Source organism: Sminthopsis crassicaudata, chromosome 4 (assembly GCF_048593235.1).
Source record: "Sminthopsis crassicaudata isolate SCR6 chromosome 4, ASM4859323v1, whole genome shotgun sequence".
NCBI classification, from domain to species: Eukaryota; Metazoa; Chordata; class Mammalia; order Dasyuromorphia; family Dasyuridae; genus Sminthopsis; species Sminthopsis crassicaudata.
The window spans coordinates 305,083,557-305,109,414 of record NC_133620.1 but is presented as its reverse complement, the minus strand read 5'-3'; the positions used below and the strand labels follow the sequence as shown (position 1 = coordinate 305,109,414).

The window sequence follows — 25,858 nt, the reverse complement described above, 5'->3', positions numbered from 1 at the left end:
GTCTTCAGGCTATTCAGTTCAAACTGTCTAATAATCAGATGCAGGAATGAAAGACATTGACATAGAAATAATAATTAACCTATGCAGCTGAAGAGGTTATTAAATATAGAAAAGATGGTCTGGGATGGAATCTTGGGAAATACCCATAGCAAGAATGTGTATAATATTTATTTTTTTTATTATAACTTTTTTATTGGACAAAGCATATGCATGGGTAATTTTTCAACATTAACCTTTGCAAAAACTTCTGTTCCAACTTTTCCTCTCTTTCCCTCCACCCGCTCCCCTAGATGGCAGGTAGTCCTATACATGTTAAAGTATAAGTTAAATGCAATATTGTTGTATGATATTTATAATGAAATAGTAAAAGGGATGGAAAAATTAATTTGTAAGAGAGGAATGAAGGAAAGAATAGTGGCAAAAAAGGAGAGGAAAGATTATGTAGGCGGATGTATAATTAATGAGAAGACAGTTTCAATTGAATAGTAGCAATTAAGTTTTTAAAGGGTTGAATGAGAAGAGAGGAAGTATCATTTTTTTAAAATTTCAATTATTTTTAACATTCTTTTATTTTTTTTAATTTTGAGTTCCAAATTCTTTTCTCCCACTAAAAAGGCCAGCAATATGATATAAATTATTCATGTGAAAACATGCAAACATTTTCATATTAGTTAATTTTTTTAAAAAGCAAAATAAAGTCAGAAAAGTATATTTCAATTTGCACACAGAGTTCATTAGTTCTCTTTCTGGAAATGGATAGTATTTTTTCATCTTGAGTCCTTTGAAATTGTCTTGGATCATGGTATTGATACAAAATAGCTAAGTCTTTCACAATTGATCATCATTACACCATTACTATAATATTATATAATGATCTTCCAGTCCTTCTCACCTTACTTTGCAGTGATTCACATAGCTTTATGTTTTTTTTCTCAATATCCTCCCCACCACTACCCACAGCATAATACTACTCCATCAAAATCCTATGTCACAATTATATTAGCCATTCCCCAATTGATGAGCATTCCCTTGATTTTCCAGTTTTTGCCATCACCAAAAGAGATGATACAAATAATTTTGTACATATAGATCTTTTTCCTCTTTCTTTGATCTCTTTGGGATATTGAGCTAACAGTAGAATTGCTTGGGTTTAAGAGTATGCATAGCCTTTAAGCCTATTTTCAAATTGTTTTCCAGAATAGTTGGAGTAGTTCACCACTCTATCAACAATTCATCAGTGTATTGATTTTTTCCCTTTTCCCCTCCAGCATTTATTATTTCTGGTAAGTATGAAGTGGTATCTTAAGAGTTGTTTTGTCTCTCTCTAATCAATAGTGATTTAGAACATTTTTTGTTTGACTATAGATAGCTTTGATTTCTTCTTCTGAAAACTGCCTGTTTATATCCTTTGACCATTTATCAATTAGGGAACAGCTCTTATTTTTATAACTCTGGCTCAGTTCTATTTTCAGTATATATTACAGGAATGAAGTATATATTACAGAGTATATATTATAGAGTATATATTACAGAGAAACTTGCCCTAAAATTGTTTTAATAATACTTTCTTGCCTATGATACTATCCCTTTTAATTAAATATATTTTTGCTTTTATTTTGTCTGAGATAATTGTTATCCTTTCCTTTTTTAAAAAATTCAGCTGAAGCACATTAGATTTTGCTCAAGACCTACATTGTGTGTCTTTGTTTCAAAAGTGTCTCTTGAAAACAGTATATTCTTAGATTCTGGTTTCTAATATAGTCTGCTATCCACTTCCATTTTATGGGTGAGCTCATCCCATTCACATTCACAGTAATGATTTAGGCTACTTTTTTGAATTTGCAATTCAGCATAATATATACTTCAAAGCCAACCCAAAGGCTCAGGTTCAAACTAGACCAAAGACCTTCAAAGTCTTAAGCAGGTGTTAAACCACCTAGCCTTTGTAAGAAGAGGAAAAGCGGGACCCCCCCCCAGGAAAGTCTCAATAGATCACCCCTTCACCTCTAAACTGGAGGGTATTTATCCCACTAACTCTTAGTTAATAGCTAAGCGCCTAGACATTTGGCTTCAATTTACTGGTAAAAAGAGAAATGTAGTCTCTGTCTTTGAATTTACAGTTCAATGCTTACACTCAGCCATTTTACCTATGTTCATTACCCAATGATTGTTTTCTACTAACCATAAAAACATTGGCACTCTTTATTTATTATTTGTTGCTTGAGCAGGCATGATTGGCACTGCTCTGAGCCTCCTTATTCGGGCAAAACTTGGTCAACCCAGAACTCTGATTGGTGATGATCAAATCTACAACATGATTGTTACAGCCCATGCCTTTGTAATAATTTTCTTTATAGTAATACCTATTATAATTGGAGGGTTTGGCAATGACTACTAGATATTTCCTCCATCCATTTTCTTGTTCCCCCCCTTTCTTTCTTTTTAACTCATCCCTTTTCAAAAACATTATTTTGCTTCTAACCATTGCCTCCTTTAATCTGTTCTCCTTTTTATCATCCCTTCTCTTAGCTACTTCCTCTCTTATTTCCCTATTGGATGTTATATTTTTGTACACAATTAAGTATGTATACTTAAGAATATTGTATGTATGTAATATGTAAGAATATTCTTTTCTCTTTGAACCAATTCCAATGAGAGTGAGATTCAAGCATTGCCTATCCTCTCCCATTTCCCCCCTCCACTGTTAAAAATTGTCTTTGTGGGATATGAACAGACAATTCTCAGAGGAAGAAATTGAAACTATATCCACTCACATGAAAGAGTGTTCCAAATCACTACTGATCAGAGAAATGCAAATTAAGACCACTCTGAGATACCACTACACACCTGTCAGATTGGCTAAGATGACAGGAACAAATAATGATAAATGTTGGAGGGGATGTGGGGAAATTGGGACACTAATACATTGCTGGTGGAGTTGCGAAAGAATCCAGCCATTCTGGAGAGCAATCTGGAATTATGCCCAAAAAGTTATCAAACTGTGCATACCCTTTGACCCAGCAGCGCTACTACTGGGCTTATATCCCAAAGAAATACTAAAGAGTGGAAAGAGACATATATGTGCCAAAATGTTTGTGGCAGCTCTTTTTGTTGTAGCTAGAAACTGGAAGATGAATGGATGTCCATCAGTTGGAGAATGGTTGGGTAAATTGTGGTATATGAAGGTTATGGAATATTATTGCTCTGTAAGAAATGACCAGCAGGAGGAATACAGAGAGGCCTGGAGAGACTTAAATCAACTGATGCTGAGTGAAATGAGCAGAACCAGAAGATCACTGTACACTTCAACAACAATACTGTATGAGGATGTATTCTGATGGAAGTGGAAATCTTCAACATAAAGAAGAGCCAACTCACTTCCAGTTGATCAATGATGGACAGAGGTAGCTACACCCAGAGAAGAAACACTGGGAAGTGAATGTAAATTGTTAGCACTAATATCTGTCTGCCCAGGTTACATGTACCTTCGGATTCTAATGTTTATTGTGCAACAAGAAAATGATATTCACACACATGTATTGTACCTAGACTATATTGTAACACATGTAAAATGTATGGGATTGCCTGTCATCGGGGGGAGGGAATAGAGGGAGGGGGGGTAATTTGGAAAAATGAATGCAAGGGATAATATTATAAAAATATATATATATATATAATAATAAAAAATTAAAAAAAAAATTGTCTTTGTGTACTTCTTATGAGAGCATTTTCCCCCATTCTCTCTTTATCTCCCAGTACAAACCTCTTTCTCACCCTTTTTTCTTTTCTTTTTTTGAGATAGAATTCTACTAATGGTAATAATCTTAGGAGTTGCATATATCATCTTCCCATATAAAAATGTAAACAATTTAATTTTATTGAGACCATTATGATTACCCTTTTGTGTTTACCTTTTCTATGTTTTTCTTGAATCTTTATGTTTGAATATTAAATTCTTTACTTAGTTCTGGCCTTTTCATCAGGAATGCTTGAAAGTCCTCTATTTCCTTAAATATCCATTTTCCCTGTGATAGATTATACTCAGTTTTGCTCCTTTATGTTCTATAATGTTATATTTCTAGCTTTCTAATCCTTTTCTATGGAAGCTACTAAATCATGTGTGATCAGTCCTGACTGTCGCAGCTAGCAGTTATGACTTGCCAGGGTTATATGGTATCCGAGTTTGAATCTGAATTCAAGACTTCTTATTTCCAGTGCTCTATCCACTGTTATATGGTATCCGAGTTTGAATCTGAATTCAAGACTTCTTATTTCCAGTGCTCTATCCACTGTACTATCAAATTACCTAGCCTATCAGATATAGCATATTACTGAATCCATTTCCAATTTTTTTCTAGCTTACTATGATCTACCTGAATGTGTGCTCTTCTAGGATCATCTTCAAGAATTCTAGACCATTTCCATGCCATGATAACAGAGTATGACCTCATTAGGATACTATATACAATTACACTTACACACACACACACACACACACACACACACACCACACATACATGGCAAAATATGATCAGTTAAGAAAGAAATAAAGTCAAAATGAAATAAATACCTTGATCAGGAAATAATAGAAATAGAAAAAACTCATACTCAAAGTTATTATTACTTCAGAAAAGCATAGAAAGACATGAATTGATGCAGAGTAAAGTAAGCAAAACCAGGAAAACAATTGAATTGATGAAGAGGAAAGCAAGCAAACCAGAAAAACAATAAAATTCTAAATACAAAAAAACCCATAAACTAAATGCCATATACTAACTAATCTTGGCCCCAGAGAAAAATTGAGAAAATGCACTTTCCATCCTTCATTTCAGAGGTGTGAGAATAAACTAACTTTATTTCTTAGTGTAAAGGGCTTAAACTCTAAGTTGATGCACTGATGTTGGACAACTGAGGACTTAAGACTAATTACCGATTGGACAATACTCTATTAGCATATGCTTGGAAAATGGCCCTTCCCACTATTTTGTGCTGGTTCAATCTTTTGGTGTATAGAGAGAATGTGGGAAGGATTAGGGAGTGGAGTAAGACAAGCCAAAGTCACTTTGGTAGTAGAAAAGGAAAAGGAAGGTTGCAGAGATCCTGTGTTCATTCCCTTCACTTCTACCCCTAAAGACCAAGAATGAAGACTAAGGACTTTTGCTTATCCTGACTCCGGCTTATTCTGGGGCATGCAGGGTGCTAACTTGGTCTTCACACTTAGAAAAAGTGTAAGTTAGTTCTTTTCCAACCAGACTAGATATATTATCACAATTCAACACTGGGTCAAGTACAAGTACATGCTTTCGAATTTCATATAAATAATTTTGATTCAGAGATGACATCCATTCTATGTGTCTTGGGTGATTAAGAAACTTTTTTCTTAAGAGCATACTAAAAGTATGGTGAGGTGTGAGTGCTGAAAGCAATATTTGCTAGAGCCTTGTCATGTAGGCTGATGTAGTCTTTTTCTAACACCCTACTCCATATAGAAAAAACTAGGTTTTTTTTTCCTTAAAAGTTATTGAAATTGGCTCCAAGACTTAACTGGCTCAGGCAATAAAGATTTGGGCTAATGAAATAGCTTTTTGCTGACTAGATAGCCAGGGAAATCCCTCCTCCCCCAAGATTTTAATCTGCAGGTCAGCATGGACAACAGTAGGAAAGCCTGAATGCTATACCCTTGCTGAATAGCCTTTCTTGGGTATAATCAGTTAGTCAATAGGCATTGATTAAACACTTACTAACTAAGCACTCAAGCTAAGTAAATGTCATTTAACAAATTAAAATTGTAAAAAAAAAATTTAAATTGTTAACAAAATAGTTAAAACAAAATGGACTGTAACTCTCATTTTGTTCTTTTTAATTTTAAAAATAAGTTTTATTGTTAAAAATTAAAAATAAGTTTTCTGTTACTATGGCATCCCATATATCCCTTTCTGTCCCAGAGAGGTATGCCATATGACAATTAGAAGTTTTTGGATAAGTTAAAAAAAAACCATCATAACTGACTGATACATTGAAAATGTTTAAAAACATGTGCAATATATAGCCTCCCATCTCCAAGAAGGGATAGAACTGAGTGTGTTTTCATTTAAATCCTACTTGATCTTTATAATTTTGTTACATTTACTTTTGATTTTTTTAGTATGTAGTTCTTTTCATTATGTTTTCATAATTACTGTATATGTCCTTTTTTTGGTTTTGTTTACTTCCCCCCTTTGCATAGTTCCATAGAACTTTTCATGCTTTTTTGTACTCAACATCTAGATCATTTCTTATAGCACATTAGTATTCCATTGTGTTCACATACCACAATTTGTTTAGCCCTTCCCCAATTGATAGACAATTTCTAGCTATTACAAAAAGCACTGTTATAAATATTTTGTAACATATGGGGACTTTTTTCTTCAAAATGGCTTCCTTGAAGGAATTTATGACCAGAGGAGAACTAGAGATCATTATTGATCACAAAATAGAAGATTTTGATTACATCAAACTAAAAAGTTTCTGTACAAATAATACTAATGCAAACAAGATTAGAAGGGAAGTAACAAATTGGGAAAATATTTTTAAAAACAAAGGTTCTAACAAAGGTCTCATTTCCAAAATATATAGAGAACTGACCCTAATTTATAAGAAACTGAACCATTCTCCAATTGATAAATGGTCAAAGGATATGAACAGACAATTCTCAGAGGAAGAAATTGAAACTATATCCACTCATATGAAAGAGTATTCCAAATCACTACTGATCAGAGAAATGCAAATTAAGACCACTCTGAGATACCACTACACACCTGTCAGATTGGCTAAGATGACAGGAACAAATAATGATGAATGTTGGAGGGGATGTGGGGAAACTGGGACACTAATACATTGCTGGTGGAGTTGCGAAAGAATCCAGCCATTCTGGAGAGCAATCTGGAATTATGCCCAAAAAGTTATCAAACTGTGCATACCCTTTGACCCAGCAGTGCTACTACTGGGATTATATCCCAAAGAAATACTAAAGAGCGGAAAGAGACATATATGTGCCAAAATGTTTGTGGCAGCTCTTTTTGTTGTAGCTAGAAACTGGAAGATGAATGGATGTCCATCAGTTGGAGAATGGTTGGGTAAATTGTGGTATATGAAGGTTATGGAATATTATTGCTCTGTAAGAAATGACCAGCAGGAGGAATACAGAGAGGCCTGGAGAGACTTAAATCAACTGATGCTGAGTGAAATGAGCAGAACCAGAAGATCACTGTACACTTCAACAACAATACTGTATGAGGATGTATTCTGATGGAAGTGGAAATCTTCAACATAAAGAAGATCCAACTCACTTCCAGTTCATCAATGATGGACAGAGGTAGCTACACCCAGAGAAGAAACACTGGGAAGTGAATGTAAATTGTTAGCACTAATATCTGTCTGCCCAGGTTGCATGAACCTTCGGATTCTAATGTTTATTGTGCAACAAGAAAATGATATTCACACACATGTATTGTACCTAGACTATATTGTAACACATGTAAAATGTATGGGATTGCCTGTCATCGGGGGGAGGGAATAGAGGGAGGGGGGGATAATTTGGAAAAATGAATACAAGGGATAATATTATAAAAATATATATATATAATAAAAAATTTAAAAAAATGGCTTCCTTGGGGTTTAACTTAGTAATAGAGTCTCTGATTCAAAAGGTATGGTCATTTTTTTTTTCAATTTTCAATTACTTTTCAAAATGGTTGTACTATTTTATGGTTCTACCAACAATGTATTAGCATGCTATTATTTTACAACCTCTATAATATTGACCGTCAATTTTTAAGATATGAGCTGAAACCTCAGAGATTTTTTGACTTTTATTTATTTTTATTATTAGCTAGAGTATTTTTTCCATGTGGTTGTGAATACTTCCAAAGTGCTTTGGAAAACAATTTGTAATCTTGGAGAATGGCGATTAATCATGTGTATACAGATATACTTATACATATATACATATAACACACACATATAGTTTACATATCTTAGATACCAAACTCTTATCAGGTAAATTTGATACAAAGATTTTTTTTCAACTTCAATCCCTTCCCTTCTTATCCTAGATGCATTACTGTTATCTATAGAAGCTTTTCTATTTCTGCCATAAACTCTTTTTCTGTAAACACAGTATTACATTCTTTTAGTTACTTTCATTTTTTTTAAAGGTAGTCCTATTCCATCTGGCTCTCCTCCCCACATCCCTGATCTAACTCTTCTTGCTTGATATTCTCTATCCCCTTTCAGTTAGTCCAGTTCCTTAGTTTAAGTTCATTTTTTGTTCTTTTAAATAAGGATTTCTCTCATTCTCTTCATTATCCATCTTCTCTTTCTGTTTACTCTAGACCCTAATTTTCCAGTTCATGACTCCTATAATATATGATTTCTCTTTTTCTGTGCTTTTATTTAAGCAAAGCCTCCAAGTATACTTTCTGGGCTCTTCCCTCTAGGTTCTTTTTATTATTAGCTAGTAGGCTTAGTTCATGTGTTCTCCTCTTCTGTTGTCTTATTTTCAGAACAATTTTAATTATTACAGTTGTCAGAGTTGGCACTACTCCGTGATAGAGCCCCTCTCTCCCACCAAACTTTTGATTATTCATCCTATCATTGATCTAGAGCCTCTCCAGTTGACCTTTCCCTGACACCTTCTACATTTGCCTGGAAATCTTCCTGTGTTAGTGCTCTCCCAGTATGACATGACCCCAGTTTCGAACTATGTCTAATACTAGTAGACTTTTCAAGCACCAAATCCCTCAAGCTTCATCCAGTGCAAGTCCTCATATCTCTTTACTCACCACTCTTTTCTTTTAGGAGCTTTTATCAGTGGAATAACATTCCATCTCCAAAAATAATATCTCTTTTCTTTCCCCTTTCTTTGCAGTCTTTTCCTTCCCCTCCTTACTCACTCCCCTGAAAACTTTTTCTAAGATCACAGAAGTCACCTTATCCTCACTGGTAGACCTTTTTTTGACCCTCATACATCACTCACTTCTCCATAATTCTCTGTTCCCTTCTCTTTCTTTTATTCACCTTCCCATGTAATATCCTGAAAAAGAATTCCCCTATAGGCAGGGACCTATGTCATTCATACATACATACATATACATACACACACACACACACATATATTGTATATATATATATATATATATATATACATATACATACACACACACACACACACACACACATATATTGTATATATATACCGTGTTTCCCCGATAATAAGACACTGTCTTATTATTTTTTTGGGACTAAAAAACACCAGAGGGCTTATTTTCAGGGGAGGGCTTATTTTATCCTCCATCATGCCCCTTTTATCCTCCATCATGCCCATTTTAGCCTCCATCATGCCCCTTTTAGCCTCCATCATGCCCCCTGAGTGCTTATTTTATTCTCCATCGCTTACTGAACTTACCGAGTTTTTAGATGGTCCTGTCTCAGCTCTACTCCGCGGCGCTGCTCTCAGTAGCGCCAGCAAGCAAATCACCAGGGAAGAAGAGGATGACGCGCTCACTGCTGCAGCTCTGATTGGATGCAGCTCGGAGTGCGACGTGCGTTTCACCCGGGAGGGGAGGGCGGCGCTGCTTACTGAAGGTACCGCTACGCAGCATATAGCGCAGGGGATCACCATGATGACCGTTTTCATAGTAAGTTCGATAGGGCTTATTTTCGGGGGAGGGCTTATTTTAGCGGAATATTAAAGAGTATGTGGGTGTCTTATTTTCAGGATAGGTCTTATTATCGGGGAAACACGGTATATACACACACACACAAATATACTATATGTAAACATACATCTATATATATGTATGTAAATATAGATCTATATGGAACCAGTTTCTGTCCATAATATAGCCTACCTGCCTCTCCACTGTTAATTCTAGCAGATTTTCTCTTTTATCCTTATGTTCTTACATACATTTAGAATTAAGTCTTATTGGTCTTTCAGTTGTTACTCTGTTGCTGTTCCTGTTCTTGCACTGCATTTATTCATTGCTCCTACATTTTTATTGTTTGTGGTATTTGGGAAATAATATATTCATTTCTGGTATTCAAAACAAAAATGTTTTGAATTCTTTTTTATTATTGAATGTCCATTTTGTCCTGCATAATTAAGCTCAGATTTTCTGAATAGGTCACCCTGGGCTACATCCTGGTTTCCACTGCTCCACATTACTATGTTCCCTTTTGTTTTCTAGTGGGTATAGAATAGTCTTTTATTATTCAAATGCCCTTTCTTTTGTATTTGAAGATCTTTTTCCTGATGGCTTGAAATTTCATTTTCTATGTTTAGAAGTTCTGTGTAATTCTCTTCTATTTTTCCTTCATTGTGGTGTTAAGGATTTTTGTCATATTCTTTTGGCAGATTTATCATTCTTAGGTTGTCTCTTTACATACTATTTTTTAGATCAGTTTACATCCTGCTTTTGAGATCAGCATGTTTTGCATGTACAATGAACATATTTTCTTTTAATGTTATTGCTTTCCTTCTCTTCTAAGTTGTCTTTCATTTCCCTGCATTGTAAATCTATTATATTCTTATTTCTTTAATCTTGTTTTTTAATAAGACATATCATGATATATTCCAGTTTTTATATTCTATTCATTATTTTTGCTCTGCAGGATATAAATTCTGTTCTTAAAAATCCCCATTTCTCTTTTAAACCATTCAGGAATAGCATGTTGTTCTTAGATTCTTAGATTCCATGTTCTTAGATTCCATTGCTATGATAAAGACAGATCTACAAGAAAGTAATTATCTTTAAGGTCTTTGAGTTTTCTTCTCCCTAAAATCTTTGGTATTTATAATATTTCTCCCCTCCCCCCTATTTGTTCAACTACTCCCTTTCTGACTCTCTTCCCTCTGACTATCTTTTCCTTAAGTGACAGATCTCAAAGCAACTCAGTCTTCTCCAACAATGGACATTTTATAGTTCAACTGTCCCAAATGACTTCTGAGTTATTCATTCTCTACCTCATCCATATAGTCTTTCATCTTGGTGATGTGTCTTATTCCCTCTGCTCCTCAGTTCTCTAGTCCAACACAGGAAGTACTAAGACACTGTGCTTCTAGGTTGCATCCCTTGGCAGACTTTAGCTCCTTAAGAATTATACCAAGAGGCTATTAAAGCATGAGCAAACTTCCACAGTTTGGAGCCAGTTTCTCCATGCACTGCAAAGAGGAGAGAGGGAAGGGGGAAAATCAGGGATCAGGGATGGGTTTTTATGTAAACCTGTGTTGTGCCTTTAGATTTACTAGAGCAGCTATACGGCTCTAGTAAATCTAGTAAATAGTGAAGAGGTGCTAAGTGAGCTCAGGATGAATGAGACTCATTCCTGACTTTTTTTGGTGGGGTTGGAGGGCATGGTTTTTTTTTAACTTTCTTTTGGATTATGGGTGTCCTGGACCAGGAAGAATTGAAGTCATTTTATCTTTGGTACACGATTTCTGTTTTGGAGATGTCTGAGAAGTTGCTGGCATTAGAAAAAATGTCTACTTCACCATTTTGTTGCTCACATAACCCAAAAGTCCTGTCTCATTTTCTTCTAATCTTAAAGATGAACTGCAAGACCAGCTTGAATCCAGTGAGCATGGATACCATTTGGTATCCCCCAAGTATGTGGTTTTGTTTTTTTTTTAATTCAGATCTGTGATTTCATTCAAATACAAAATCCTTAATGAAAAAACTCTTTCAATCAATAAAGATGAGCAACTATTCTCCAATCTTAGAGATTTGCTTGTTTTAAGAGATTTGCTTGGGGGTAGAAAAGGTTAAGTTTCTTGAGAGTCACATAATATGTATCAGAGATAAACCCAGATTATCCTGTCCTCCAAGACCAGCCCTCCAAGCATCATATCATGCTACTTTTAATGCCCTTGGGAGTCTCAAAGTTTCAAATCTAGCTGTTACATGGTATTATAAGAAGCACCTGAGTTATCTGGATAAGCAAATAAGTGTCCTGGATAAATAAATCAGGAGCAATACTACTGGCATTTCACAAACACTATTAAAATCAGTGTTTACTTACCAAAGTCACTAGTGCAGACAGCTAAGAGTACTTCAGTGTCACTGCAAGGGCTGCATGGAACTGTAGAAAAAAATAAACCCAAGCAAATCAGTTTTAAATTTCTATGTTAAAAGATTACATAGGGAAAGAAGAATATTAAGGACAGTACAGTATATAAATCCTTCCTGGTTTTCTCCTAATTACCTTTAGAATAGCCAGTAACACACTGCTAGTTCCCTTCAAGATTTTTTATTGTATTGGAAGACTGTAGAAATTAAGTCCAAGTGAAATTTTGAAGATCAGAGGAAGTCATTAAAGTTCCAGAAAAACAATTGTATTTCTGGCCCTATAGCTCTAACAAAATATCAAAGGTAGCTCAAAAGAATGTATTTCAAAGGATGTCAAGGCCCAGTGGGAAGCCTAAAATAGCCATGACAAGTAAAAGAATCCATTTAATCAGAAGTACACCTTTTGGCAACTTCAACCACCTAGAAGAGAGTACAAATGTGGAAGTGAGATCAATAGCCTTCTAAAAATATGGCATATAAAGTATACTCTGATCAGGGTAGCATGATGTAATTTAAGAACTTTATAAAGATCACTTAGGATCTTTATAAACATTGCTTCTCTTAATATGGTCTAAGACCATAATTTTAGCTTTTTTTGGATGTATGTTGCATTGTTAATTCATATTAAGCAATACATTTAATCTCCAGATCAAGAGCTTTTGTCTAAACATGACTTTCCAATCTAAACTTTTTGAACCCAAGTGTAAGACTTTATATTTGCCACTATAAAGTTTTAAATGTGATTTAAGCTAGGTCCAATGATTTAGCCTGTCAAGATCTTTTTGGATCTAAATCTTGTCATCAAGATATCTTTCCCAACTTCTTGTCATCTGAAACTATTAAGAATTGCTATGACTTCAAATTACTAATAAAAATGATTAAATATCACAGGATTAAGCAGCATAGGTAGATACCTAGGATATTCCACTACAGACTACTATCCAAGTTGACATCTATTCACGAATTACTCTTTAAATCTAATCTTTCAATGAATTCTTAGTCCACTAAACTATATTATAATCTAGAGCACATGGCACATCTTGTCTAAAATATAAGATTTTTTTTTGTTAAATGCTTACTGAAATCTACATATGCTATTGACTACATCAATGGTCTCAAACTCAAATAGAAATGGAGGGAAGTTATCATATGTGAAATTTAACAAAAAGGTAAATGGAGACAATTATCTGAATATGATAACAAATAATATTTTATTTAATATTTAATGGTTTAAATAATAAAGTAATCAATGATTTGCCTCCTTTTACACCAAAGACTGTAACGAGCTGTCGTCTCTAGAAGCTGCCAGATCACTCTCTGGGAAGAGATCTGCTGTGTCTTCTACTCAAATCTCTCCAACAGATTCTTCTTCCTGTAACGAACCGTTGTCTCCAGGTAGTTGCTGTTAACTCTTGTCCAGAGAAGTGACTTCCCTTCCTGCAGAGAGCCGACTTCCCTTCCTGCAGAGAGCTGCATCAAGCAAGATGTAATTCAGAGTCTTTTTTTATCTCTGGGAGTCCTCTCTTTTATTCTTCCCTTCCTGCACAGAGCCCCATCAAGCCTGATGCAATGCAGAGTCTTCTTATTGAATCTCCTCCAGCTCTTATCCTTCTCCAGGCAGACTCACTTTCCAGGCCCACTGTTCTCTCTCTTATTCTCCCAGAGAATGGGCGTGGGATAATGCAAGAGCTTCTGGGAAGAACCACCTCAGCCAATGAGCCTGCTCCTTCCATCAAGTCAACCTGAGTTCTCACCTTGTAATTGTCCAACCTGAATTCTCACCTTGTCACTATCCAGACAACCCGAGTTCTCACTTAGTAATCCTAACATCTCCCCCTTTCTTTTGATTTAGAACATAGGACAGTCATGACCTTGAAACATAAATCTATCAATATGGGAAGTATTACAGATAATTACATAAATTACATAAGCACATAGTAACATAGTAATGTAACACATGCTAGAAGTATATAACATAATCATAATCAAATAATCATAAATTGAAAATTTATAAATGTCCATAAGTCCATTGTCCATTAGTCTCATCTTGTGTGAGGAAGTCCAATGATTCCTGCTGGTTTTTAAAGTTCTTTAACAGTCTTCTTATTATCCATGCTCTTTCGGTGTAAGATGTTTCTTAGATCTTCTCCTTTATTTTGAGGTCTTTCTCTTTTTCTGTCTCTCTCTGATGGACAAGGCGAATATGACTCGTTGGCACCCATCTGATTCCTTCTCCTGCTGAAGAAATACAAGCAAACCCTCTCCCCCAGGCAGTTAACCTATCTGGTCCCTTCCATTCACCACTTTCTGGATCTCTCCACATCACCTGGCGATTATCTAAGGACAGTGGAGATGCTCTCACTGGACACTGCCCTTCTGGTGGGTTATAAAACCTGTCTGCTGGAGCCAGTGCATCTTTGTCAAAAATTAGAAAATTAATGGTATAGAGAACTAAATTTAGAAGTTCCCTAGGGCTACCTGTGGCTCCCCCTTTCTTTTGTTTTTGGAGGAGTGTCTTAATATCTCTGTTTCTTCTCTCTACTATTGCCTGCCCTTGAGGATTAAAGGGTATGCCCGTGGTATGTAAAATCTGGTCTAGCTCCTCTTGTCAGGATAAGCAAAAGTCCTTGCCCCACGTTGGGCGCCAATTGTAATGAGTTGTCGTCTCTAGAAGCTGCCGGATCACTCTCTGGGAAGAGATCTGCTGTGTCTTCTACTCAAATCTCTCCGACAGATTCTTCTTCCTGTAACGAACCGTTGTCTCCAGGCAGTTGCTGTTAACTCTTGTCCAGAGAAGTGACTTCCCTTCCTGCAGGGAGCCCCGTCAAGCCTGATGCAATGCAGAGTCTTTTTTCTATCTCTGGGAGTCCTCTCTTTTATTCTCCCAGAGAATGGGCGTGGGATAATGCAAGGGCTTCTGGGAAGAACCACCTCAGCCAATGAGCCTGCTCCTTCCATCAAGTCAACCTGAGTTCTCACCTTGTAATTGTCCAACCTGAATTCTCACCTTGTCACTATCCAGACAACCCGAGTTCTCACTTAGTAATCCTAACAAAAGACCCAGAATTAAAGGTTCATCTCCTTTTTATAAGCACAGAACAAAGAACAGCAAGCATCATTAAGGTGAGGAATCATGATTGATGATATTAAAGACAGTAAGCATACCCCATATGGGATCTCTCTCTGTAAATTTTGAGTACCAGCTTCATCTTAAGATCACTGATAGACCCAGGAATTCAGATGCATTGGAAACTAGAGAAGACTACCTTTTTTAATTGCTAAAGATAAGAAAGAATCAGTTAGTGCAGCTTCTCAAGAATAACACACAAATCTATCTAGAGATAACATTTCTGTGAGAGTATTGAGAAGAGTTTTTCTTTTTTTTTTATTATATATATATTTTTTATAATATTATCCCTTGTATTCATTTTTCCAAATTATCCCCCCCTCCCTCTATTCCCTCCCCCCGATGACAGGCAATCCCATACATTTTACATGTGTTACAATATAGTCTAGGTACAATACATGTGTGTGAATATCATTTTCTTGTTGCACAATAAAACATTAGATTCCGAAGGTACATGCAACCTGGGCAGACAGATATTAGTGCTAACAATTTACATTCACTTCCCAGTGTTTCTTCACTGGGTGTAGCTACCTCTGTCCATCATTGATCAACTGGAAGTGAGTTGTTTTTTCTTTATGTTGAAGATTTCCACTTCCATCAGAATACATCCTCATACAGTATTGTTGTTGAAGTGTACAGTGATCTTCTGGTTCTGCTCATTTCACTCAGCATCAGTTGATTTAAGTCTCTCCAGGCCTCTCTGTATTCCTCCTGCTGGTCATTTCTTACAGAGCAATAATATTCCATAACCTTCATATACCATAATTTACCCAACCATTCTTCAACTGATGGACATCCATTCATCTTCCAGTTTCTAGCTACAACAAAAAGAGCTGCCACAAACATTTTGGCACATATATGTCTCTTTCCACTCTTTAGTATTTCTTTGGGATATAAGCCCAGTAGTAGCGCTGCTGGGTCAAAGGGTATGCACAGTTTGATAACTTTTTGGGCATAATTCCAGATTGCTCTCCAGAATGGCTGGATTCTTTCGCAACTCCACCAGCAATGCATTAGTGTCCCAGTTTCCCCACATCCCCTCCAACATTCATCATTATTTGTTCCTGTCATCTTAGCCAATCTGACAGGTGTGTAGTGGTATCTCAGAGTTGTCTTAATTTGCATTTATCTGATCAGTAGTGATTTGGAACACTCTTTCATGTGAGTGGATATAGTTTCAATTTCTTCCTCTGAGAATTGTCTGTTCATATCCTTTGACCATTTATCAATTGGAGAATGGTTCGGTTTCTTATAAATTAGGGTCAGTTCTCTATATATTTTGGAAATGAGACCTTTGTCAGAACCTTTGTTTTTAAAAATATTTTCCCAATTTGTTACTTCCCGAGAAGAGTTTTTCTTTAACCAATAGTCAAAGTGGAAAAGATTAAGCTCCTGGTATCACTTCAGAGAAAGGGAAATTGAACTTTTGCACAAGTAAGCTTCTTCATTCAGTGACAAAGAGGCTTTTAATCTGTTAAACAAAATCCAAAATATGATTGCAAAATAAAAAATATAAAATCAATATTAATTTTCAGAGGGCCATTAACCTATACATAAGGATCCCTCAAGGCCACATATTGACTTAGTTTTATAATATAATGTTATCTATTTTTATTGATTTTGTTAAATATTTCTCAATTACATTTTAGTTTGATTCAGGCCAAATTTGGGAGCATATGAGCTACACATTTGACACATATGATTTATAATACTGTCATGATCTCAGTTTCATTCTCTTTACCTACCACTTTGTCCCCCAGTCCAATTTTATTTCTGGCTTCTATATTTGTTCCCCCCTCTCATTAAAACACAAGCTCCTTTGCAGGATCCTGAGCAAGTTACTTAACCCCAATAGCCTCAGGGGGGAAAAAAGCTCCATAAGGGTAGTGACAGTTTTGTTAGCTTGTATTTTTATCACCAGTGCTAAGCATGATATTAGGCACATAGAAAGCATTTAATAAATACTCTATATAACTATCAATTTTTGTGATAACAGTTTTAGGAAATAAAGCTTTTCCAGGACTAAAAGTAAAAATCCCACTTTTAGTTCTAGAAACATTCTCTGGCAAATAGAAAACTATCACTGACTGGTAATCTGTGGAGAATAATATGAATGAGAGTCCCAGATAAGGCACTTGATCTACACATATTTCTTGCTTTTCTCTTCAATAGCTGGGATGCAAAGGTCCAGTCTAGCTCCTCTGAAGGGCTCAGAATCAGTCCTTGTCAGGATAAGCAAAAGTCCTAGCCCCACGTTGTGGACGCCAAAATGTAATGTTCTGTTGTCTTCAGAAACTGCCAATCGCTCTCTGGGAGGAGATCTACTGTCTCAACTCAATCTCCCGGCCAGACTCTTCTTCCTGTAGAGAGCTGTCCCAACTCTGACCTAGAGTAGACTCTTCTTCCTCTCCAAAAGTACGGGATTGCTGGACTTGCAAATCCAGAGGACATCTTCTCCTGGACCCAATCCAGAACTGACTTTCTAGACTCTAACTTCTCCTTTTATCCTCCCAGAAAATGGACGTGGGATAACTCAGGGGCTTGTGGGAAAAATACTTCAACCAATGAACTTGCTTGTTTGAACTAAAGGTGTGAACTTTGAGCTAGAGAATTGTTAAGTACCAACTTAGCACTTAGTAAGAACCTAACACTGGGATACTTAAATTCTTTTTTCTTTTTCTTCTCGACTACCTGTTCTCTCTTCAAGCAGGTCCCATTTAAGGGTAACCTATATTCCCAGATTCAGTAACTTCCAAATGATTAGAGAATAATGAGCTCATTGGCAGTTTTGGCATATTTCATTTGCCTTCCACAAACACAACTTACAGATCCAACCTCATAAACCTGACAAATAAAAAATATTCACCTTCCTTTTTAAATTTGGGGATATAGAGATAGGAGGGGAAAAGAAAAGAAGGAAGTTTGTGTTTTGCTTTGTGCATATGTGGATTTTTTAAAAAGTACTTTCTTAATGGAGGGGAACAAAGATCTGATGGAAGGCAATGATCTAACATGATGCAACCTGAATTTCCTGTTACAGAGGTGGTCTGCGTACAGCAAGCAAAGCATATTGCTTAATAGTCATTTTACTGGGTGGAACATAAACAAGTTTGCCATGACTCACCAGTTAATTTAATAGAAGTCAATGAGTAAGCAAAACTAACAGGAAAAGAAAAAAAAATATATGAGTAACTTACTTAAAGAAAAAAAAATATGAGTAACTTACTTAATTGCTTTCAACTTCAACACTGTTCAATTAAGTATCCTACTAAAAGGGAAAATGTTACTGGATACCCCAAAACTCAAAAGTATCTAACTTAATTACTATTGGCATCATGCTGGCACTTGTTCTGCTACTCTCCTATCTAATGAATTTTGACGGCATACTGACCTAAAGTCCCCTGAAGCAGTCCCCACTAAAACAACAGTTATAAAGATCTTTCTCCTTCCAATAGAAAAGAAGATGTAAATATATCATTGTTCAAAAGCTTACAGTCAAGATGCAATTGCTGTAAATGAATTGCTCTCTGAATCTGAAGCTACTGATAAGAAGAATGAATGTAACATTTGTTAATTATAATAGCTTTCTCTTTTTCCCTCACACATAGAAAAGGCTTCCCTTTGAGAGAATTCTTGAAAACCTTAATCATCAAATTCAAGAGGTTTTTATCATATTGACCTTTGACATGTATGTAACCCTCAATCCTGGTTGACCCTACATTATGAGGCAAGGGGGAAAAGCAATAATAGGAAAATACAATCTTCAAAAAGCCAACAATGATCAAGAGCTGTTTTTAATCTATTCTGTCCAAAGGTATGACCATTGTCTATAAACCACATCTATCTCTCTACTTAGGCAGAAATTTTCATGACAAATTCACACAGTTAAATGAGTTATGTCCATAACTATACCAAACTTTCACTTGGAAACCAAGTTAAGTATTGGAGTAAAAAGGAATTTTTTTCCTTTTTACCTAGGAATCCTTAATGGGGTAAAATGGGGCTTAGTTGTGGACTAGGTGTGGGGAATGGGATGATGAGAAGAGCCTCAAATTGCTTTCTATGTTAATAAAGCATTCAAAAATAGTTATGATTTGGCTCTTTCTGGCTATATATAAACTTCACAACATTCCTTCAGACACTTTTTCCCCCAATCAAGCCAAGTTTTCAACAGGCTATCTACCTAGTGTTTTCATGTAATATTTCTCTGAACTAGATCTCCAACTTTGCATTGAAATAATAAAAATATGCCTACTTGAGGCTTCATAAAGGACTCTGTCCATTGCCCTAGAAATTATGAAAGTTAGGGCCACTAGTCCAATACCTCTAAGAAAGTGAGTATTTCTTGTGTGGGGGCTTGAAGTCTACTTGATTTGTCCATTGATGAAATGAAAAAGCTATAATCATTAATATAATTCTTCCTACCCTCCCTCAATCAAACAATGAACTATAATCCTAATTTACCCAGGAATCATTGTAAAACCATTCAACAAACATATTCCAGAAGATAGTAGTGTAGCTTCTGTATATAAGTAGACCAACACAACCTGAATTGACTCACAAAATAAATACTGTCTTTTTAAAAAAAATTATCTTTAATGATTCACTGATTCTAATGAGAGATTGCATAACCTTCAAACAGGTTTCAGTATTCCTAATGACAAATAAAGGCAAAAGAAGGAGTCATCAGTCCTATAAAAAGATGATTAAAGATCTAAACAGGTGGAGAAAGAGGCTTCATAAGGGTGTAGCTGACTTTGCTCAGACTAAGCAGACACATACAAGAACGTGCCCCTGCCCAAGATTAATATTTCCTTTTTCTAACATTCTCCAGAACTTTGTTCTATGGGGCTATTAGTATATAATATCAACTCAACTTTTTGAGTAATAGCCCTGTAATATTTAACTTTGGATAAGCTCAAAACTAGTCTGATTGTATAAAGGAGGAAATAAAAATGCAATATAATAATGGTGGAGTCATATGTAGAAATAATTGTTAGCTTTCACTCCTTCCAAAAGACTACCAAATAGGATCTTTCCCTAACAATGGAATTAATAATTAAAATTGAGATTTGATCAATTAAAAATCCTTAGTCTCACAGATAGCATACTCATCTGGATATAGGCTACATTTCCTCCCAAATGGAACAGCCAAAATGGATAGAAAGCCAAATGGGTTTAAGTTTTACCTCTAACACCTTAGGCAAGTCACACAGCCTTTCTTTGCCACATAAACTATACCAAGCTAGCAACTCTTAAAAACCTTGTATTTGTACTTGTTATTTATGTACTTATTTCTCTTCTCAGAATATCTTCACATTTGTTGAAGTCAAGAAAATGAATAATTTCTCAGGACAGAAAGTTGCCTTAATAGCGACATGATTCTTGGGCATCAGGTGAAAATAATGCAGAATAACTTGATATTATGAGGAAGTATATTAGGCACCAGGAATAAAGTCACCTTGAAATCTCATCTATTAGATCAGGAATGAATTGAACTAGCTCCATGCAGTGAAAGAACTCTGGGAGATGACTATGAACACTACATAGAATTCCCAATCCCTCTATTTTCGTCCGCCTGCATTTTTTATTTCCTTCATAGGCTAATTGTATACTATTTCAAAGTCCAATTCTTTTTGTACAGCAAAATAACTGTTTGGACATGTATACATATACTGTATTTAATTTATACTTTAACATATTTAACATGTATTGGTCAACCTGCCATCTGGGGGAGAGAGTGGGTGGAAGGAGGGGAAAAATTGGAACAAAAGGTTTGGCAATTGTCAATGCTGTAAAATTACTCATGCATATATCTGGTAAATAAAAAGCTATAATAAAAAATTAAATCTCACCTATTAAAATAATGTTTCTGAACAACTTCTGAATAGCCATTTCTCAGGGGGAAAAAAAGACAATTACAGAGTTTTTATTCCTCATGAAAATATGAAACATATTCATCTTAGCACATTTATTGATTGTGCTAGGACCTACTCTATCATCTATCTTAATGTCCTCAACCAATGAGCCTTTGTTATATCTTTCAAGGTCTTCTGCCCTCTAAACTCATAACTAAGGCAATATTTCTTTGATTGACTCATGGTGCCAGATTTGATAGCAATACCAAGCTTCATCCCACTCTTCAGAATGTCATTAACCAGTGCTCCAGGATTCTCTATAGCTTTCCTATGAAAAGTATATTGATTTGTTCCTACTATAGTCATTGACTTTGCCTACTGTTCTGATCTAGAAACCAGCATGTGAATGTAAAAGAAAACATCTTTTTACCAAAGGTGATATTGGGAACAAAACACACATAATGAATTTTATATGAGTAGCAATCAGGAAAAATTACTTATCAAAAATCCAAATTTACAAATGTAATAAAATGGTGCTTGCTTTGATAGTATATATATATACTAAAAAGTATAAGAATTAGCAAAGCCCCTGTACAAGGATGGTACTGATGATTCCATATTTTTCAAAAGTGGAAAGGAAGAAGACCTATCAGTATCATATCTCCAACTAGTCTACAAAGTAATAATCATCTAAATAATTAGGTATTTGTTAACAAATAGGGAAGCTGATTACAGTGGAATAGAAGCATATAAGCATATCAAATCAACAAATACATCAAACCACCAAGGGTTCCATCATAAACAAATCAGAGGAGCTAGAAAGAAATTACCTTCTAGATCTATGAACAAGAAAGAGTCTATGACCAAACAGTTAAAGGGAAAAATAACCAAAGGTTAAATAGATAATTTTGACTAATAAATTGAAGCTTTTTTTCCACAAACACAACCAATAAAATTAAGAGAAACAAATACTTGGAGAGAAGATATTTGCGACATTTCTGATAAACATTTCATTTTAAAGATATATAGGGAACTAATTCTAATTTATAAGAACATGAACCACTTCCCAAATGTTAAGTCAGAGGACATTGTGGTAGAAGACAGTTTCCTGACTCAGCTCTCCTGTCAGGGTAACTGACACAGCTTTCTTCCCAAACAACTTCCTTCTGCCCCAGCTCCTTTAGCAATTCCCTGGTAAAGCTTCCTACTCTCATGAAACCTGATTTCTCTCAGCTTCTCTGATGTAGTTTCCTCACCTAAAGATAATAAGTGCAAGAGAGATAAGCTCAGGGCATAAAACTCTATGAGTTACTATATCCTAATGACTTCCAGACACTTCTTTCTTTCTTTTTGAAACACAAATACAGTTTTATTGGAGAAATATGGAGTTTACAAGTTTATAAATAGTTTATTACACCTCAACAAATGTATCATGAATCAATAAGGGAAAAGTTAAGGACAATTACCAAGGACACTACCAAGCTAGCTATTGATTCTTAAGTGTCCAAAATAGAGTGGTATTAAAAAGGAAATAGTATCCAGTAAATATCAAAAATCTTAAACATATCAAAAACCCAGATGTACAGCAGTGATAAAAGACACAAAGGAATCTTTATACCACTTCTTTTTTTAATTTCTTCATATTCTGAAAAGGAGAAATTGCATTCTCCAGCCCTTACCCTGAGTATCTCTTGGAACTAAATCAGAATTGTAATAAAATTAGGGGGTTTTTTTTGTCTTGCTTTTTCTAATAGGTTATTTATTCTTTGAATTTCTTATTCAACCATTTCTTCCAAGGTCACCTAAGAAAGAAAAAATTTCCAAATTATTTTAAAATGCCTATTAAAAAGCACAATCTTCTATCTCACTAATTAGGACTAATTGTGCCAGACATATTTCTGTGCCTGGATAATGAGAGGTGATATCCAGAGAAGCTAGAGCAAGCTTGTGTGTCTTTGCTGCATGTCCTTGCTGTATATTAGAGCAAAGCATATCTCTTTACTCAAATGTTCAGTGTTTTATTTCATCCCAATATCAAACCTGAACTTTGATACAGGTTAGACAACCCATTGGACAAGTGGCTTTAAAGCCACACCTACACCTATACGAATAAACATTTTTTACAGGAAAAAAATCCAAGTCATATAAAAAGCTTTAAGCCATATGAAAAAAAGTGCTTTAAATCACTAATAAGTAGAAGAATGCAAGTGAAAATATTTTTAAAGTTTCATCTTGTACCTCTCAGACTGGAGAAGTGACTTGGAAGCTGACAAGAGAAAAAGAGAAATGACAAATTCTGGAGAAATTGTGGAGAAATAGATGTTGTGAAATGTTCCAATCATTCTGGGAAAAGAATTTGGAACTAGTTTCCCCAAAGCTATTAAATTGTGAATACCCTTTTACTCAGAGATATCACTACTAGGCTTACTCTTCTTCCCCTCCCCCCCCCCAAAAAAAAATCAACAAGTTTTCCTCTTATGGTTTTCCCATATTGGGAAAAGATAGAGTGACAACAAGTTAAACAGGGGGTGTCCATCTGGGGAACAGCTGAACAAGTAATAGAATATGAATATATTAGAATAGTACTATGCTGTAAGAAGGGATGACAGGGATAGTTTCAGATAAAAATGGGAAAACTTTGCTGCATAGTGAAGTGTATAGAATGAGGGGAACAATTTATAAAGTAACCTCAAACATGGCAAACAACTTTGAAAGACTTAAACTCTGTTCAACATAATGAACAATCATAATTCCAAAGGACTCAAGCCAAAATATACTATCTACTCTGATAAAGTGATGGATTCAGTATTTTTATTTTTAAATTTATTTTTTAATTTTAATTATTTAAAAAAATTTTTTGGACATAGCCAATAGGGAAATTTATTTGTAACAGGATTTTTGCTTGTTTTTGCTTTCTCAGCTGTTTGGGGGGAAGATGGAAAGAAAATACTGCAGATATGAAAATTTTTAAATTATAAAGATAATGAAAATTAAGGAATAAAGATTATAAAATGCTCTAGGCTCTAAGAATTAAACTAATTCCATTTCCTTCTCTTCAGAAGAGTGGGCAAAATTTCTTAAGCAATGGTTTAGCATGGTGAAAAGGACATTTTAAGAGGATGAATCTGACTACAATTTGCAGAAAACCAGTAAAGAGGGAAAATATACCCAAACTAACAAAGCAGAGTAGATTATTAGCAATGGTAATTATGAGGAAGAAAGGAAACAACAATGGAATAATAGAAAGAATGCCACTAATTTGCTCTGTAATCTTAGCCAAGTTTTTCCACCATCTCTATCCTTAATTCCTTATCCCATTATAGATCACTCTTCAAAAGCCCTAACCACAGATTCTGGGGCACCATCCACCTCTTTTATACCTATTCATATGCTGCTGAATAAAACTCCTCGAACTCACACAAATTCACTGCTCATTGTAAATTTATGTTATCTAATCTTAACTGGGTCCTCATTGTAGCAAAGCAAACATTCTATCCAACTGATTTGCCATCCAACTCTCAATAGCAGCTATTCTAGGCCTTCTCATCTCTCTCCAAGCCTCTCACTTGAACTCTCTTAGCTGAGAACTTTGCCTTAGGTTTCACTGAAAAAAAAATTGAAACCATTCACTAAAACACCTCTTTTTTTCTTTCTTGTACATTTTATATCACTCAGACATTTCTCTCCACCATTTCCTCTTTTACCCCAGTCTGCTTTTTTAAATTCATAATTGAAGAAAATATAATACTATTTTGGACTTCTGGGTCATGTTACTAATAAGATAGAGGGCTACACATTTTCTTTGAGCTTCAAAATTCTCAAAACTCTCCAAAATATAAATCATGCTTCAGAGACAAAGGAATTTCAGCTTTCCATGACCTAGGCCATCAAGACCCCAAACAAGGTATAAATAAATAATGAACTAAAAACAGAGAAGGCTAATCCCTAACCTTGAAAATGCTTATTTAGTATTTCACCTACCAGCCACCATAACAATTCCACAATCTAACTGGAAAAGCTTGAGAAAGGGCCAGATCTCACCTCCACTCACCTAGTGCTCTGGAGAGCCAAATAGAAATCTGCACAAGCTACTACCACAACAAGGAGTGCAATAATTGAAAGCAGTTGTACTCTGTTTCAAAAGAGCTCACTCAGAACAAAAGAATGGAGACAATAGGGGACTCACCTCTATACTTGTAGAACTGCATTTTATACCTTGACCCTCTTCCCTCCTCCCCAGTATAATCAATATTCAAACTTCCAACAATAGAAATTAATAGCAGCATAGCAGCACCCTGTTGTTATGGGCCAGAACTCTGTACTTAAAACAATGATTCTCACAAGGTGCTAACTCAGTGGAATTGATAAGAACAATGGCTATCTAGTTTAGCATGGTGATTAATAGTCCTCTAGTTCAATACATGTATTTAGTACTTAATATAGTTCTACAAGATTGGCACCTATTCTACAAGATTCACCCCTATGATAATGTAATTAGAATAGAGCATATAAACTGGGACAAATTCAGCCATGGTCAAACTCGGAGAAGACAAAGAACTTGAGGCAGGAGCTCAAGCTCTCGGAGCCAAGGAGAGAGATTCATTCCATCTCACACCACCATGGTGGCTGGCCTGTCCTCCTGCTTCTCCTATTGAGACCAAGGCTAGTGTAAAGGGCCTCCAGAAAGCTAGCCAAGCCCCAGGCAAGAGACAATAAAAAATTTGGACTTTATCCCTGGCTATTCTCATGGAAATTAATCTACTGAA

At 35.4% G+C, this 25,858-nt stretch overlaps 1 protein-coding gene across 3 annotated transcripts in view; it reads right to left on the bottom strand.

The window, feature by feature from the left end:
* The window catches only part of METRNL (meteorin like, glial cell differentiation regulator), a 48,907-nt gene that overhangs the window by 4,099 nt on the left and 18,950 nt on the right, over positions 1-25,858 (bottom strand). For all 3 annotated transcript variants that reach the window (XM_074265032.1, XM_074265033.1, XM_074265034.1), the window contains one exon: positions 12,061-12,120. In XM_074265032.1, the coding sequence (XP_074121133.1) occupies positions 12,061-12,120 (60 nt within the window). The remainder of the gene's footprint in view (positions 1-12,060; positions 12,121-25,858) is intronic.